The 17173-nt window shown below is 49.4% G+C and overlaps 1 protein-coding gene across 7 annotated transcripts in view; it reads right to left on the reverse strand.

The window, feature by feature from the left end:
- Positions 1–17173, reverse strand: part of TNK2 (tyrosine kinase non receptor 2) — a 164829-nt gene that overhangs the window by 85394 nt on the left and 62262 nt on the right. For all 7 annotated transcript variants that reach the window (XM_086944602.1, XM_086944606.1, XM_086944603.1 and 4 more), the window contains exons 8-9: positions 14555–14701; positions 13266–13360 (exon numbers count right to left, since the gene is read on the reverse strand). In XM_086944602.1, coding sequence (XP_086800728.1) covers positions 13266–13360; positions 14555–14701 — 242 coding nt within the window. The remainder of the gene's footprint in view (positions 1–13265; positions 13361–14554; positions 14702–17173) is intronic.

Below are 17173 nucleotides of genomic sequence, written 5' to 3' on the forward strand. Positions count from 1 at the left end.
CAAAATCGTTGTCCCTCCCCAGAGAATACTCTGCTAGTACATGAATTTTGAGGCGGAGAGCCCAACGCCAAATGCTCTGGGATAGCAGAGACAGTTGTGAAGACTGTATCCCACTTTGTTTCTGAATGTAATACATGTATATTGTCCATCCGGACAAGAACAACCTTGCCTATCAGGTGACGTAGTCAGCCTTCAATGCTAATGGCTAGAAGTATCAGGTAGTTGACATGGAGGCTCTGGTGTTTGGCTTCCCACTGACCCCGGACCGTCAGATCTTGTAAATGTGCACCCCAACCCATAACAGAGGCGTCTGTTGTAACAATCCCCTGTCGAACTGGGTCGAGGAAAGGCCGATCCTGCAACAGGTTGTTGGTATTTCACCATTGCAAAGAGGGACAAGTACAACGTCTGATCAACACTAGATATTACCAGTGATCCTCCAACTGAGACCATTATTGTGCTAAACATTCCGCAATGGGCGCATGTGAAGCTCAGCATGAGGTACTATGGCAATGCGGGAGGCCATCATGCAGAGGAAGCGCATGACTGTTCTGGCTGAGCTGTTTTGGTAGGAAGAGAGGGAGCAGTGCCCGAAAGGACTGGATGCTGGCAGGATCTGGATAGGCTGAGCCTACCTCCGAGTTGAGAATAGCCCGTCGGTAGGGTTGGATCTGGAGGGGTTGGAGGTGGGATTTTATGGCGTTGATGGTAAGCCCTAAGGGATGAAGTAGGTCTATAGTGACCTGAGTGTGTTCACTGCACTGTTGGCGGGTGGCACTTTTGATCAGCTAGTCGTCCAGATACGGGAAAACGTGGACCGCAAGGCAATTGGTAAACACCGAGGCACAGTAGTGACCCCAAAGGGGAGCATGTTGAAATGGTAAGGCTTTCCGCTGACCACAAACCTGAAACACTGGCTATGAGGCGGATGTGGGAACAGACATCCTTCAGGTCAAGCACGGCCATACATTCACCTTGCGGGAGAAGCAGAGTGACATCCTGAAGGGTGACCACGTGGAAGGGCTCTGATAGGATGTATTTGTTTAGGGGCATGAGGTCCAGAATGGCCTGAGGGACGAGTCTTTTTGGGTATCAGTAAGTGCAGTGAGTCCACTCAGGTGCCTTGCTGATGGGTGGGAACGGGTTCTATAACCGCTTTGAGGAGGAGGGCTTTGACCTCCTCCTTCAGTAGCCTTTGGTGTTCCGGCGAGAGTCTGCGTTTGTGAACTGGAATGGTGGGAGACGTGGAAATGAGCTCCAGACAATAACCATGGAGGATAATATCCAACACCCTCTGGTTGGAGGTGACAGTTTGCCATGTGGGAAAGAAGCGTTGTGGGCACCCCAGGCTGGTGTTGTATGGTCGGGGGAAAGAAGGGACAAGTCAGGATTAAGTGGCAATTGGAGTTTCTTTTCGGGAGCTGCCATTGCCTCTAGAATTGTTGCCCCTACAGGACCCTCTAAATGAATCCCTGGGGAGGATTGTTGGCCCTGGTTGCACTGATAAGATGTGGAGGCTTCGAGGGAGGCAGTTTTCGAGCCTCCACTGTAAGGGGTGCGGCGAACAGCGCCACAGAGAGCGGGTGTTTGAACTGCCATGGCTTAGGCTGCTTCGGTATCTTTTTCAAACTTCCTGTGGACCAAAGAGATGCTCACCATCAACGGGCACGTTCAGAAGGTTCTGGTGAGCTTCCGGCTTAAAGCCAGCGATACTGAGCCAGGCGTGTCTGTGCAGCAGAACACTGGAATTTACCCCCTTGGCAGCGATGTCTGCTGCATCTACGGCACAGCGAACAGAGGTGTTCGATAGAAGCTTGCCCTCAGAAGCTATTTCTGGTCCCCTTAAACTATGCTGCTCTGGGAGGCATCGGAGATTTCGTCACGGTGGGACCATCATATCTTGCTAGACGGCCGACAGAATTAGCTCTACGCCATTGGTTGGCGGATTGCGTGGCCACTCTTTTCCTTGCTGCATCTAGGCATTTACTTTCCTTTTCTGGGGACGGGGCATCCCGCTGGCCTGGGAGTTGGCTCGCTTACAGACAGTAGTGGCCACCAGAGAGTCGGTGGGAGCTTGACCGCACGTATAGATGGAGTCAGAAGGGGAGGCTTTGCCTTTTTATCCACCCTCTGTGTTATAACCCTAGCTAGGACACGGTCTTTAAAAATGGCAGGCAAGTGACATAGCATGCCCTTGAGCGAGGGAAGGTACTGAGTGGAGTGGTGGAGAGGGTTTCGGCGAGGAAGTCCTCCTGTAAGGGCTCAGTGCGGAGTTCTACCTTATGAAAGGATTCAGTCCTACCAATGAGTTCCTGATAGGACGTTGAATCATCCAGGGGGGCGGGCGGGAAGAATAAATGTAAGGGTCTGTGTCTCATGATAGGTCTACATCGTAGAAGTCCCATGGGTCACCCTGCGGACTGTCTAATATGCCATCCTCGCCCCCCCACGCCCACCCGTGTCAGTGTGTGGAGACTCCTGAGCTGTGATGTCAAGAGGGTCCCCTGGAGAAGCAGGTGAGGAGGGTGAAGGCAGAGGCTGAGGAACAGGGTGAAGGGATGGTTGTGTGTGGGGTAAGGGGCTGGTAGCCTTACCCGCTTTCTTGTGTTATGCTGAATTTGGAATGTCCAAGTCCTCCTCAAAGGACATCCGACGTTTTTGGGGCGGAGCATCAGGGCCCCAAGATCGAGCAAGGATGCAGATGTGTGGGGGTGGATGACCAGATGTTTCTGCCTTGAGTCGAGCTCCTCCTGCAACTTATGGAGAATCGTCTGAGTGCGCCAGTGTCGGATTTGCTGGTCAGCGCTGAGGTCTTCGGCTCCTAGGGCACTTTCGGTTACTGCGCCTAGGCGGATGTGGTCGGTGCAGAGGGTCGGATCGGTGCCAGAGTAGCCGGCGCCAGAGTGGTCAGTCTCAAAGGATTTTTCAGGGCAGAGCTGGGCGGGGCGTCCAAAGTGGTTTGTCAGTGCCAACCATCGCCCGAAGGCAGTGGCGGTCCGAAAGCTTGTCTCTGGTGCTCAAGAGTAGCTGAGTGCTCTTTGGCTGAAGGCTGCTCGGCTTGACGGCAGTGACAAGGAGAAGACGATGCCGTACTCATGGACTGCTGGGCTGGCCGAAGGTCCTTGAACTCCACGTCGGAGCCTGAACTTCCTACAGACTGAGAAAGCCTCTTCATCTGCAGCCAATGGTAGTGGATGATGTTCCCCCTCGATGTCCTTGAGAAAGAAAGGTCTGGGGTGTCGTCTCTGCCTCTAAGCGACATCGAGACGAGCACAAAGAGTCTTTTTGGCACAGAAGGAGAAGCAGGCGGCACAGGTAGCCTAGTTATGATCCAGCGATAGGCACAGATTACAGACCTAAGGATATTTTGCGTGGTAGGGGGGACAATATCGAAATGGTGTCCGTTCCATCACTGTCGAGGCATAGTGGAGACACACAACTGAGAGATGGGAGTAGGGTCTAAAGAATGAGGTCCAGGAGGGACGCAGTCGACCCGGAACCCGCTCGAGGGAAGTAATTAAACAACAACTCGAGATGTAAAGAAAGGTAGACACGATCGAAGTACAATATCGAGCGAGGAAAGGGACGTGTGAACTGAAAAGACCACTGCAATGGTGTTGATCCAGACCACCCATTCGAACTCGGAGTAAAGAAAACAAACTAACACTGAAGTCGATGACCATGTACATAATCACGAAGAGGAGGAGTCGCAATACCTCAGGACTCGAAAGATGTCTATGGAAAAAAACTGCTTGCACACATCCGGGCCCAACTCTAGATGGCAGGAGTAAGCACAGATTGCGTATCTACAGCCACACGTGCCTCGAACACAGCAATACAGTGTTTGTGATTTGGTACATAAATAGTAAATAAATAAATAAAAGGTGGGGCATTATACTGTACCGAAGAACTTGCTGTCAGCAACCACTTGCCTCAGCAGGTGCCAAGCCCTACCCGCTCCTGGCCCACCTTATTCTGGGAACTGCTGCACACCGGGTTAGCATAAGGTGTAGCCACCTACTCTGTACAGACAGTTATCAGGTAACAGCTGCACCCAGGGGTGGTGCGCGTGGGCGTGAGCGAGCACACTGCATCTGTATACACAATCTAAGGTAACAAGGATACATGGGCTTGTGACGCAACCTGTGATCTGCAGCTCACTTCCATCAGGTCACCTTATGCAACCACCTGCAGAGAGACAGCACACAAGAGTGGCAGACATGGGCACAGCCAAATGAGACAGGTGATCCAGGTCCCATGCTGTGCCCACCCACAGGAACACAGCGCCAAGACATCCGCAAAGACGACCAACGCTGCATGCATGAAGACAGTGGAGGGAGGAAGGGATGGGGAACACACGTACACATTCATGTGCTCAGTTGTCACCTACAGCCACATCAGAGAACATATCACATACAAGAATTCCTACACAGAATAAGCAAACCAGTTCCATGTCGCTTAGCCCTGCTTCTAGGAGCTTGGGCACTGCCGCTTCAGAGATCACCGCAAGCAGTATTTCACTGCTAGCAATAGTGCCAGTGGCCGCTATACCTGTGCATGGCTGCGCGCATGATCACGTCACAGTCACAATTATTTGCACTACCACCTGAATGGCTGAATTCATGTCAGACTGCACAACCTCCTTAAGACATGTGGCACAGCAGACCCCATGTCAGTCTGTGACAGGCACATGCACACCAGACTGCCTTGAAAACTGCACACAAGCTGCATGAAAACTGCATTATAAACAGGAGACATTTTAACTCAATTTGCATGAAAAACATCTCTAACATTATTTAGTGTCCAATGAAATCGTGCGCGACCCGTCTGTGCCTCAGCAACTTTAAAGGAGAGAAAGTTATATATAAAAGCCAAAGTTCCGAATACTGCCAAGTATCTCATATAAATCAAAACAAACAACACTTTTAATCTACATATGAGGAAACACACAATAAATGTACACGTGATACATTTTGCAAATGCATGAGACGGCATGAAGAAAAGATGACAAACTGTAACCCTTATCCACAACTAAACCACGAACATTGGAGTCCTAAAGAGTAGCGTGCTAACAGCCCGCAAAGCACCTCAGAGCCTCGTCTGCTGAGTAAACGCTATATAAAAAAAGATACCAGCCCATAGCAGAGAATGCATTAACTGAGCTGTGTAAGTACCTCCTGGAAGGAGTTACTTATATAATCTGGGGTTCACAGGTTTGAGTCAAGGTGGGACTGACCACCCTTTCATCCTTTGAGGTCTATAAAAGAAGGGTCATTAAATAAAGGTAATAATACATTTTACTGTAGTGCCGAGGGTGGATTCGTATTATGGAACGAACAATAAAATGGCGTAAGACCCAATACTTGTCTTTAGGTCAAGCTCCACTCCCAGAATTGGCTCAAGATAGGATACGGCAGGGGCGGCGGAGCGCACCTGAGAGCTTGCACCTCTGAAATAACATCAAAAGTTTGTTTTTGCACAAAGTGTGACTGCTAAGGGCAGCCGATCGATCGAATATGTAAGCATGTGTACATTTACGAAAACACGCCTTGGAATAAATGAATTTTAAGTGACGATCCTATAAGACTCGCCACAAAAGCAAAGCGTGCTGCCCACCAACATACTGAGAAAACTAGGTACAGCAGTTGAATCAAAGGGGGATTTTGGCGTTTTGTTCAAATCACCTTTGCGGGGCATCAGTGAAGGCCCCAATCTTCAGGACATCTATTCACACGTTAAGTGGAATAAAAGATGTGCTCCTTTTATTCTGACCTGGGCACTCTTGAATGAAACGACTTTGTCTTCAGCATACCTGCTCCATGGTGGACACTGGTTATTCTTTCGATGTGATGGACACTGCGCTGTCACCTTTCAACGACCGTCTGCAAGTATCGAAGATAGGGTTTAAAGACCCTTGGAGCCCGGGGCCCCAGCACTGAATGAATTCATGGGTTTTTATGGCCTCATAGCAGGCAATGGTGCATCTCTGTACTCCATTGTAGCCAAAGAGAAGAAAACCCGGACAGCTCAGCTCTGGAGACCAGAAGAGGCCCGTCCACTCCGCTCACTATTGCCAGACGCGGACAGATTTCTGAAACAACTTGTGGAGGTGATAGGAGCATAAACCTGCATAAAGGTTACCAGGAGAAATGTATATGTCATAAGCTAAAACCATCGCAGAAACTCCTGAAAGCGGGAGCATTGTCACCTTTAAAATCTGCTCAAATATTTGTTTCACTTTTTGAAAATCGCCCTTTTAAAATGGACCAAGCAACGTTACCTCGCCTTTGTTTTAAAATATTCTCACTTTGTGTCACTTAAAATCTCCAATAACTCTTAATTCTTGGGAGAAACCGACACGCGGATTTAGAAACAGTAGCATCACTTCCAGCAGTTGTTTTCACATTCTGTGTGTGACAATATCTAGTTTATTAGTTTTGTGTAGCGCTCACACATTTGGGAGGGTTTTTCACAGCACTAATAAAAGCAGAGAGAAAGACACGATCACTAATTTCTGAGATCCATGAAGGAAACATTCTCTCGTTCTTTATGCCACGTTATTAGATGAAATATTCCCTTTTGCAATGTTTGAACAGCTGCAAGTCATTACTATGAAGGCGTCACTTGCCCTGCATTCATTAACTCTCAACTTTGACCTTTGGAGTGGCACTGACAGTGCCCAGCTGTGCAGCGCGTGCACCTTGCCAGAGCTCTCACCCCGGGCGCCCCTGTGCTCTCCCGATGTTGGAAGCTTCTGAAATAAATCCAGCCACATTCAAATGTGTGCTAATGGTGCCACCTACCGGACACTACGGGGACTTCACCAGAGCTGAAGTACAAGCGGGAAAGCCCTTGCATTCTCTCACCTGTATCTTCGATGCAGCCAGTACCATGGCCCTGCGGTGCCCACTGGCTGCCCCCCCCCTCAGTCCCACCAACCAGCAGCAGGGCAATATCTCTGCTATGGACATAGAAAAGTTCACCGGCTTATCACAACCACGAGAAGTGTCACCATATACAGTGGTGGCTGGCAATACGAAAATACGGTGAGCGTGACGGCGCAAAACTCACCATAAATGCGCCCCTTCCGATGTGGCACTTCCCTCCCGGCAGGACCCTAGTGACCACCAGCAGGAAGAGAAAGGACTTCCTTCCTGCTCAGTGGAGCACGAATCCAACCAATCCTAGAGCTGCTCACGTGCTGTTTTCAGCATGAGAGCAGCTCCAGGATTGGTTAGAGCAGGCGAACACAGTGCGCATTTTGAGGCTGGGGTACTGAGCCAGCAATTTCCTGGCTGTTTCACAGCGCTGGGATAGCTGGGTCTACAGTGTGCACGTTGGGTTGGCCGTCGCAAGACAGTCGGCCAACCTGACATGCACCCTGGCAGGGACAGAAGTCATCCTGCAATCGCAGGATTCAGCCCCGCCCCCTGCCCTCACACTCGTGCTGTACACAGCACAAGCTGGTGGCAAAAAAAAATGCCATGCCATTTCATTTCATTTATTTGTGTTTACTACCTGCTGTGCTCGCAGGAGGTGGGGTGACGCTCCTCCGTCCTTTAGAAGGAACCGCCTCTGGTCACTAGTGCATCCGGAACTCACTTCTCTGCTGCATAAGCAACCAAAGACGGGCCTCGAAGCAGAGATTCCTTGAAGCTAAAAACCCCAGAACGGTACAACGCAGGCTTCATATCAGTCCCTCAGCCACCCAGACACTTTCACTCGGTCTGACTCCTACCAACACACATCATGGGCATTCAAGATGTCACGCCATCTCTTGCATCGCTCTCAAAGCTTGGAACGACCGCCCACTGCATATCAGAGCCCCCTCCTCTCTTCTTGAACTCCACAAGAAGCTGAAGACCAGGCTTTTGGAGTAACTCCTCAGCCCGTTCCCAGGGCTCGCTTCACACACCTGTACAGCGCCAAGATACCCTCACAGGTGGTAGCGCAAAATACACATAACAGTACGTTCCAACAGCAGTGACATCTTAGTCTCTGAACTTGTTCTTTTAAACTCGTTCTGGGCCTTACAGAAACCCTAAAAGAGGGGGAGCATAAGCAAGACTCCGTCAAAGGCACTGGATATACGCAATTGTACGGGCGCGGAGATTTTTTACATAATTATAGATGAGCAGCCTTTGCCACGTAATCCATCATCTGCCGTATAATCTGCAAATTTTAACCCAAAAAATTGTTTCTAACTCAAACGGTTCAAAAGTTACTAGAAATGCAACAACACGTGTTGCAGCGCAGTGGAAGGCCCTTTGCAAAGCTGGACTGGTCCCTTTCTGTTGCTTTATTGAAATATTTGGATGTTAAACTGGTACTAATGGGGTGCAAATTTGGTGGCATTTATTGTGAACCCTAGGCTGTGGAGTAAGGAGATGGTAGCCTGTGTACGTGCTAACCCCTTGGCTTGCCTGCGCTCTTGATCAGTCAATCGTTGATTTAGATGAAAAGATGTATGCTCACCCTCCTTCAATGGGCAGAAAACCACTTATAGGCATTTTGTGAAAACACTTGCGACCCCAAAAGGACGCACTATGAATTGGCAATGGCGTCACTTAACAGAAAACAAAGGCGTCCCGGATCCATGGGATGGACAGCGATGTGAAAGTCGGCATCTAGAGGTCATTATGTAATTGCCTTGCTGGAGCAGGGGGTGATATCCTGTAGGGCTGTCATGTGGAAATGTTGAAATGTTGTGAGAGGAGGCTGAGGTCCAGGGTTGGTCTTAAGGAGCCGTTCTTGGGCATGAGGAAGTAAAATGAGCAAACTTCCCTGCCCCAGTGGCGAGGGGGCATAGATCCCATGGCCCCTTTTTGAAGGATTAGATGTTCTCTGCGAAGGGTCTGGTTGCAGTGGCCTTGGAGAACCACCGCTAACACCCATCGGTCGGATGTGTTTCCGCTCAGCAAGAGAGGAAACCTTACATTCAATCCCTGTCAGGTGATGTATGGTCAGGTAGTGAGGGGAATGGGTTTGCTAAGGAAAGGTAGTGCTTGGAGGTGGAGCCCCCTTGCCGGACCAGCCTCTTTCTTTGTAAATATTGCTCTGGTAGGCAGCCCCTGTGCAAAGGCAGACTCTGATATGAGACGGTGGGATCTGGGAGGCAGCTTTGGGGCCATCAGGACGATACGCAATGTGCGTCCATTCGATGGTTTCTGGACCTTTTTAGAATCTACGGAGTCTGCTGCATTTCAAAGAGAGTTATTGTAGTTGTTGTATATGAGAATCATAGTCATTGGGTGAGTTATATACCTGATTGCATTATGTACTTCACTTCTAGCCGCTATGTAGTCTAGCCTGTAATCCATATATATCCCAATTCAGATTTTATAAATCAGCGGATGATCAGAGGATCGATTGCCTTCACTGGCTCCTTCAATGTGACAGGGGATGATTTTACCATGCTTTTTACCTTTACTATGGGCAAGAAGTTGACGGTCTGCTCAGACTTGAACAACGTTTGTGCAAGGAAATGGTCTTCCTCGCGGAGGACGTTTATTCTCACCTTTTGAAAGCTGGCTGTCCGTTGAATCGTCTCTTGGTACGCCATGTTGACATTTAGCAAAGATGCCCTAATGGAGTAATGTTCCAAGCCTGGGAGTCACAGGGGAGCCCATCATACTTGAAGGGTGCATCAGGAGGGTTGGCAAGGCTGAACCCTGTCTCCGTCACAGGGGAATGCGGGGATCCCTCTGGAGACTGGGTGGAGGCAGCGAAGGTGCAGAAAAGGGGCCTTGAGGAGCTGGTGGAAGAGAGGGCAGGTCTGTGGCCTATGCCCCTATGTTTTTTGGGCCTGAGAGCATCACAAGTCTCCCCTGTGGGCTTCTCCTGAAAGTCCAGGCTCTTTTTCCAAGGATGAGTCTGAAAAGGTATCTGAGAAAGAGGCTTCACCAAAGTCTTCCAAGTAAGGGGATGAAAGAAGCCTCTTCTGTTTCACATCTAACTCCTTTTTCAGTCTTTGTAGGATCAGCTGCTACATATCGTCAGAACCAGTCATTAATGGAGTTTTCAACGTCAATGACCGCCTAAGAGTCGAAGACGTCTTGGGCGCCGGTGTCAAAGGGGCCTTCGATTTTGAGTGGAGTTGGGACATCTGCAGGTTCATGGGTGTCCAAGGTATTTTCCTGGAGGTACTCTCCCCGAAGAATTTAAAGTGAAGGTGCATGCGGGCTGAAGTGCGTGAAAGAAAGTGTGGGAACATGTTAAGTCTCGGAGCCCTATCAATACACGTCTGAACCCAAAGGCAGAAAAAAACAATCTAACACGGAGTCCGGGTCACTCGCACTGCCAACTAAGGGTGCAGTCACAGTGCATCCCGTGACTTGAAATCCTTTCTTCAAACAAAAATAAGTTGCAAACGTCCGAGCTCAACAAGAGTATGCAGAGCGTGTTTCTACAGCAACACATGCTATCAACATGTTCAATTGGTCTTGGATGTGACGTCTCTATTCTATTTCTGCATGAGGGCAAGAAGAACAACTGGGTCTGCTCTACTTCCAGGAAACAGGGAAGGTAGTAGGTCTCTCGGCTCCTATTCCACAGTGACGGGAATGAGTGGAGGCCTCTCTGTTCTTTTTTTTAGGGTGAAGGGGTGAAGGGTAGATCTCTGTTCTAATCCTACAAAAAGGAAATGAGTATAGTGTGATGGACCCTTTTTTCAGGGAATGGGAAGGGCGCAGCTCTCTCTGCTCCAGGGCGAGCAGAAAGATGCATGTACCTGAGCTCTGCTATAGGGATACAGGAAGGAGGAGAGAACACACTCAGAGAAACGCTGTTGGTGGTTAAAATATTAACAGTGAATTATATAGTATATACGTTTAAACAGAGTTGAAACAATCAGGCACTGTACACCACAATGAAAGTATAAATGGCAAATGTAAAAAGTTGGACATGGCACAGTTAAACACCAGGGAGTAAGGATCGGCCATTCCGAACAGACTCTGGCAGCCTGGGCGCTTTGAAGGGACCGCATGTACACTGGAGAGGAAGCAACAGAGAAATATTCCCATCAGCGGGGTAGGGCACTCTCCTCCGAGCCTTTGTTATCACAGATGGAAACCTGTGACATCCAGGGAGGTGCACTTTCTCTGTGGTGTGACCCGTCTAAGGCCTCTCCTACAGCTCAGAAAGACAACCGGAGCAGAAAACTTACATCCAAACCGAGTGTCGGAAAAAAAACAATCGAAGGATGGAGTTGATGCCCATGCGCACTATCGTCCAAGGGAGGAGTCAAAAATCTCGTGACTACAAAGACTTCTTCCAAGACGACAACAACATGCAATCATCCGAACCCAACACCAGACGGCGATCTAATGCGAAGTGGGAGATCTGCAGCTCATATGCCTCAAACAGAAAATTCCCAGCCTGCGTCTGTTCACCTCTACGCCACGTGGAAGGGAAGAAAGACACCTCTATGCGCCTCTCGTTCAGTGACAATGGAAGCTGCAAATGTATCCATCCGTGGATAGAATTTATCTTTACGAGTCCCTATTCCTGTCAGAAGTAGTGTATCTCTAGATGCCTCGACATCAGAAAAAATGGAAGGATCACCGTTATTGGGGATATGGAATGGGAGCCCGGCTGAAGGACGGCATCTATGCATCCGATTTTTACCAGGAGTAGAACAAAGGCCCTGTTTAGCGTGAAGACTGGAAGAAACTTACTCTAATATATGTCTGTATGTCAGGGAGGGTGGAAAGATGGGAACTCTATGTGCCCTTTGTGGGGAGTGTGGAAGGAGGGTGCCCCACTCTGCGTCCGTGCCAGGCAGTGTCAAAGGAGGGTCGCTCATTGGGCGTCTGTGTCAGTGAGTGTGGATGGAGGGTCCCTCATTGTGCGTCCGTGCCAGGGAGAGTAACAGGAGGGCCCCTCCATGTCTGCATGTGCCTAACAGTGTGGAAGAAGGCATCGCTATGTGCCCTTGTGGCAGCAACTATGGAAGGAAGGTACTCTTCATGCACCTGTGTCAAACAGTGTGGTATGAGGGCACCTGTAATTGCACCTGTGCCAAGAATTGTGGAAGAAACGTATCTCCATATGCCCAGTGCAAGGGACTATGAAAGGAAGGCACTTCTATTTGCCCTATGTGGGGAGCATGGAAGAAGGGCACCTCTGTATGCACCTGTCGGAGAGTGGTTGGAGGGTAAATCTACATGCACCTGTGTCTAACACTGAGTAGAGGGCACCACCACTCCAAGAAGCAAAAACCCATTAACCGTTATGACTGGAGAGTGGAGGGGCGCATGAGATGGGGAGGGAAGATTAGAACAAGGGACCTCTCCAAGATGGCTGTCAAAGCATCACTAATCGAGAGAGGAGGCAGAGAAACAAATGCAGTGCGGCGGAGGAAAACTGGAAGGACTGAGGATGTCTCTTCCGCAGTGAGGTTCAAGAGGGACTGGGACAAAGGGGGAGACACCAGTGAAAGGAAGAGGGGGAGCATGCCACTCAACAGGACCTGGAGCCAATCAGAAGAATACAGAGGGAGGAAGGCACACTGAGGAGCATCTAGAGGACACAGACCAGGGCCAGCGGAAGTGAGAACCGCCAAAGCAAGTACTGAGAGAGAGACCAAGTCGACTCAGTCAGAAGTGCAAGAAACGCACACCCAGGATCACAAAGCGAGACAGGCGCCATAGTAAACCCTACACATCTGAATACAGCTGTTTGAGGGAGCGAAGAGCTGGGTCCTCGGATGCCAGGGATGGGCTGTGGCCTCAAGCAAGTAGCGCCAACCTTTGTTTTGCAACTTTTCAGTTATTGGCCCTAGAAAGGAGAGCACATGAACAGACTCAGACGTGACGTGGGATTCACCATGTATTGATCGAGTTGAGCGAGTCTCCGGAATGACACCACTAAGAGGGTGAAAAACCAAAAGACGGTGCTGTGGTGATAGGAAAACTGTCTTTAGCATAAGAATCAGACAGTTTTTTTGAATACTCAGATATTTCAGATCTGTCTGAGGCAATTCAGTATTCCTGCAGAAGTTGCTAGCTGACTAACGTGAAGACAAACCTGAGGTGAGGGGGAACTGGGGAAAACATAAGTGGACAAATGAAAGGAAGGGCTTCTGAAGGCAAATAAGTGGAACAACTCTGAATAAGTCAGCATTTGAACTGAACTTTTCTTGGTGTTGTGTGTCTGGATCCATGTTACTCTGGTGTCAGAAGTGGGAGCGATGGAACACCGAAATGACATGGTACTAATAACTGGAACACTTGAGGGCAATCAGCAGGGCACTTTGAGTACTGTACCTGCCCTCAATGATGGTGATGACGTCATCCATCTGGATATGAAGCTTGTCGGGCTCATCGAAGTCCTGCAGCGCCCTCATGTCCGTCGGCTGCGCCTAGGGGCAGAGAGAGCAAAGAATCGAACTGAGAAGAGGGCTAAAATATGAGCAAGTACCTTAACTTTGTGGAGAGCGGGCACTAACTCTCCATTACTGCCTTCCATCCCTCATGCACCTGATGACATTGCCGGTGCTCAGGGGGTGCGAGTCAGCCATTGATACTCAATCATGAGTTAGAACTAAATTATCGCAGTGATACCGGCCTAGAAGTGAAATGTTTAATGCGAAAAACCAGGTGAGTTGGTATCTGTGTAATGTTGCCATGTTAACTGCTTTTTCAACTGCCCTAATTGACTTGCGTGTGTGATTCTTAAACGGGAAAAAGAACAATTGATGGACAGAGTGCTGCACAATGTCAAACATTCATCCCCAGTCACAGATGTTAAATCCATTATCGTGCTTTAGCTCACTGTGCCACCCCAGTTCAGACCCAGCCATATGCAAATCAGCCTTGACCCTGTGCCTCTGGGACAAGTCCAGTCCCAACTACCAAGCCAGATCCTCCCTGGACCGGAAACAAGCATCCTGGGACCGTTTTCTGGGCATCAGCCCTCATCAGCCAGGCTAGGTTGAAACCCAGTGGCATGGAGAGAAACTCTTAAATGGCAACTTCTGGTGCCCAGCACTGCACACCTCACACTCAAGGAAGGCAGGAGGAACTCATCTGAAGTACCTCTGCAAAGGGCAGCACATATGTTCTCCCGTACATAGGTTCTCCCTCATCAAAAGGTGGAAACATTGAGCTGTGAGGTCTGAACACTGCGCCTCATGACTTTAGAAATCTGTGACGCTGAGGGATGCATCAACCGTGTGTTTCCTCTGACTCTCCACCCCGATGAGACCTCAGCCCTCAATGCACAAATGAAAAACGAGGCAAGGAGAGGGTTGCTGATACTGTAGAGAAGTCTAGGAATGTGCGTACCGTGGGACTACCAGCGAGTACCTGTTTCTTAACCTCACCTCCAGCTCCTGTCCACTTCCAACTTCTGGATATAAATTATGAAGCAGAAAACAGTGGCCAGATGAGAAAACCTTAGATCAGCTCAAACATAATGCAAACATTTCACAAGGTACTGCCTGGACAAAGTGAGCATGAACTCTTCGACTGTTGAACAAAAGATGGACCCTCCCCACTGATAGCAAACAAGACGGGGTCTCATACCTGCCAACCTCGCGCCACACAACACTTACCTCCACCAGGAAGTCGCGCAGGGCCAGGAACGTGGGGCGGTCCTCGGGCTTGTGGGCCCAGCACTGCAGCATCACGTTGTAAATGTCCTGAGGGCAGTCCTCGGGCCGCGGCAAGCGCTCTCCCTCCTTGTCGATTTTGTGGAGAATCTAAACAGAAATAGTGCGTGAAATTACTTTTATATAAAATGTGTTGAGTTTAGTTGCTGGTTATCACCGCAAATAGAAGGCAGTAGCCCCCAGCACTTTGTATCAGCTTCAGAAGGCTGAATCAGCTCACCAGCCTTTCAACCTCAGCATACCAGCCTTTCAACCTCAGCATACCAGCCTTTCAACCTCAGCATACCAGCCTTTCAACCTCAGCATACCAGCCTTTCAACCTCAGGAAACCAGCCTTTCAACCTCAGCATACCAGCCTTTCAACCTCAGCTTACCAGCCTTTCAACCTCAGCATACCAGCCTTTCAACCTCAGCATACCAGCCTTTCAACCTCAGCTTACCAGCCTTTCAACCTCAGCTTACCAGCCTTTCAACCTCAGCATACCAGCCTTTCAACCTCAGCATACCAGCCTTTCAACCTCAGCTTACCAGCCTTTCAACCTCAGCATACCAGCCTTTCAACCTCAGGAAACCAGCCTTCAACCTCAGCTTACCAGCCTTTCAACCTCAGCAAACTAGCCTTTCAACCTCAGCATACCAGCCTTTCACCTCAGCAAACCAGCCTTCCAACTTCAGCATACCAGCCTTTCAACCTCAGCATACCAGCCTTTCAATCTCAGCATACCAGCCTTTCAACCTCAGCATACCAGCCTTTCAACCTCAGCATACCAGCCTTTCAACCTCAGCATACCAGCCTTTCAACCTCAGCATACCAGCCTTTCAACCTCAGCATACCAGCCTTTCAACCTCAGCATACCAGCCTTTCAACCTCAGCATACCAGCCTTTCAACCTCAGGAAACCAGCCTTCAACCTCAGCTTACCAGCCTTTCAACCTCAGCAAACCAGCCTTTCAACCTCAGCATATCAGCCGTTCACCTCAGCAAACCAGCCTTCCAACTTCAGCAAACCAGCCTTTCAACCTCAGCATACCAGCCGTTCACCTCAGCAAACCAGCCTTCCAACTTCAGCATACCAGCCTTTCAACCTCAGCATACCAGCCTTTCAACCTCAGCATACCAGCCTTTCAACCTCAGCATACCAGCCTTTCAACCTCAGCATACCAGCCTTTCAACCTCAGCATACCAGCCTTTCAACCTCAGCATACCAGCCTTTCAACCTCAGCTTACCAGCCTTTCAACCTCAGCTTACCAGCCTTTCAACCTCAGCTTACCAGCCTTTCAACCTCAGCATACCAGCCTTTCAACCTCAGCATACCAGCCTTTCAACCTCAGCATACCAGCCTTTCACCTCAGCAAACCAGCCTTTCACCTCAGCAAACCAGCCTTCCAACTTCAGCATACCAGCCTTTCAACCTCAGCATACCAGCCTTTCAATCTCAGCATACCAGCCTTTCAACCTCAGCATACCAGCCTTTCAACCTCAGCATACCAGCCTTTCAACCTCAGGAAACCAGCCTTCAACCTCAGCTTACCAGCCTTTCAACCTCAGCAAACCAGCCTTTCAACCTCAGCATACCAGCCTTTCAACCTCAGCATACCAGCCTTTCAACCTCAGCATACCAGCCTTTCAACCTCAGGAAACCAGCCTTCAACCTCAGCTTACCAGCCTTTCAACCTCAGCATACCAGCCTTTCACCTCAGCAAACCAGCCTTCCAACTTCAGCATACCAGCCTTTCAACCTCAGCATACCAGCCTTTCAATCTCAGCATACCAGCCTTTCAACCTCAGCATACCAGCCTTTCAACCTCAGCATACCAGCCTTTCAACCTCAGCATACCAGCCTTTCAACCTCAGCATACCAGCCTTTCAACCTCAGCATACCAGCCTTTCAACCTCAGCATACCATCCTTTCAACCTCAGCATACCAGCCTTTCAACCTCAGCTCACCAGCTTTTCAACCTCAGCTCACCAGCCTTTCAACCTATAATTTGCAGTGGGCTTTGATAATGATTTGCAGAACAGGGGGGAGCTGGACAGACGTTACTAAGAGATTCCTTGCACAAGTATTCGCTTTTGTTTCTTGGCTATGTTCCTTTTTTCTCTCGCTCTCTCCCCCTCCTTACATCCAAAGCTGCTCTCATCCCAGGCCTCACTCCTGGACCCTGTGTGTTTAAAAGGCCCCACCCCTACCTCTCTATGAATGTACTGAAAGAAGAGGTGCTTCAGTAGATAATGTAAAAGGCGTGGGAGGCGATGCTTGGATACAAGAGAGATCAGGCACCCCAGCCTGGAAATCTTCCTTTATGTGTGTTTACCCAAAGGTGATTGGCTGCTTTGTAGGTTTGGGAACAAATTATAAATTTCTGGCATCGCACTCACTGCACACCCCCTTGTGATGTTCTCCCCACCTGTCCTCGCTGCAGCCATGAAAGATAAATGCATCTGCCAGGTTTGGATTCATATCATGGTCAATGGAGAAAGAAGGTCTCTGCGTTCACGTTCTCAGCATTAACTCATTCTAGCATAATCAGATGTGGCCTGGAGGGAGGGGGCAGGAGGGA

The sequence above is a fragment of the Lissotriton vulgaris genome, chromosome 11 (assembly GCF_964263255.1).
Source record: "Lissotriton vulgaris chromosome 11, aLisVul1.2, whole genome shotgun sequence".
Classification (NCBI taxonomy): domain Eukaryota; kingdom Metazoa; phylum Chordata; class Amphibia; order Caudata; family Salamandridae; genus Lissotriton; species Lissotriton vulgaris.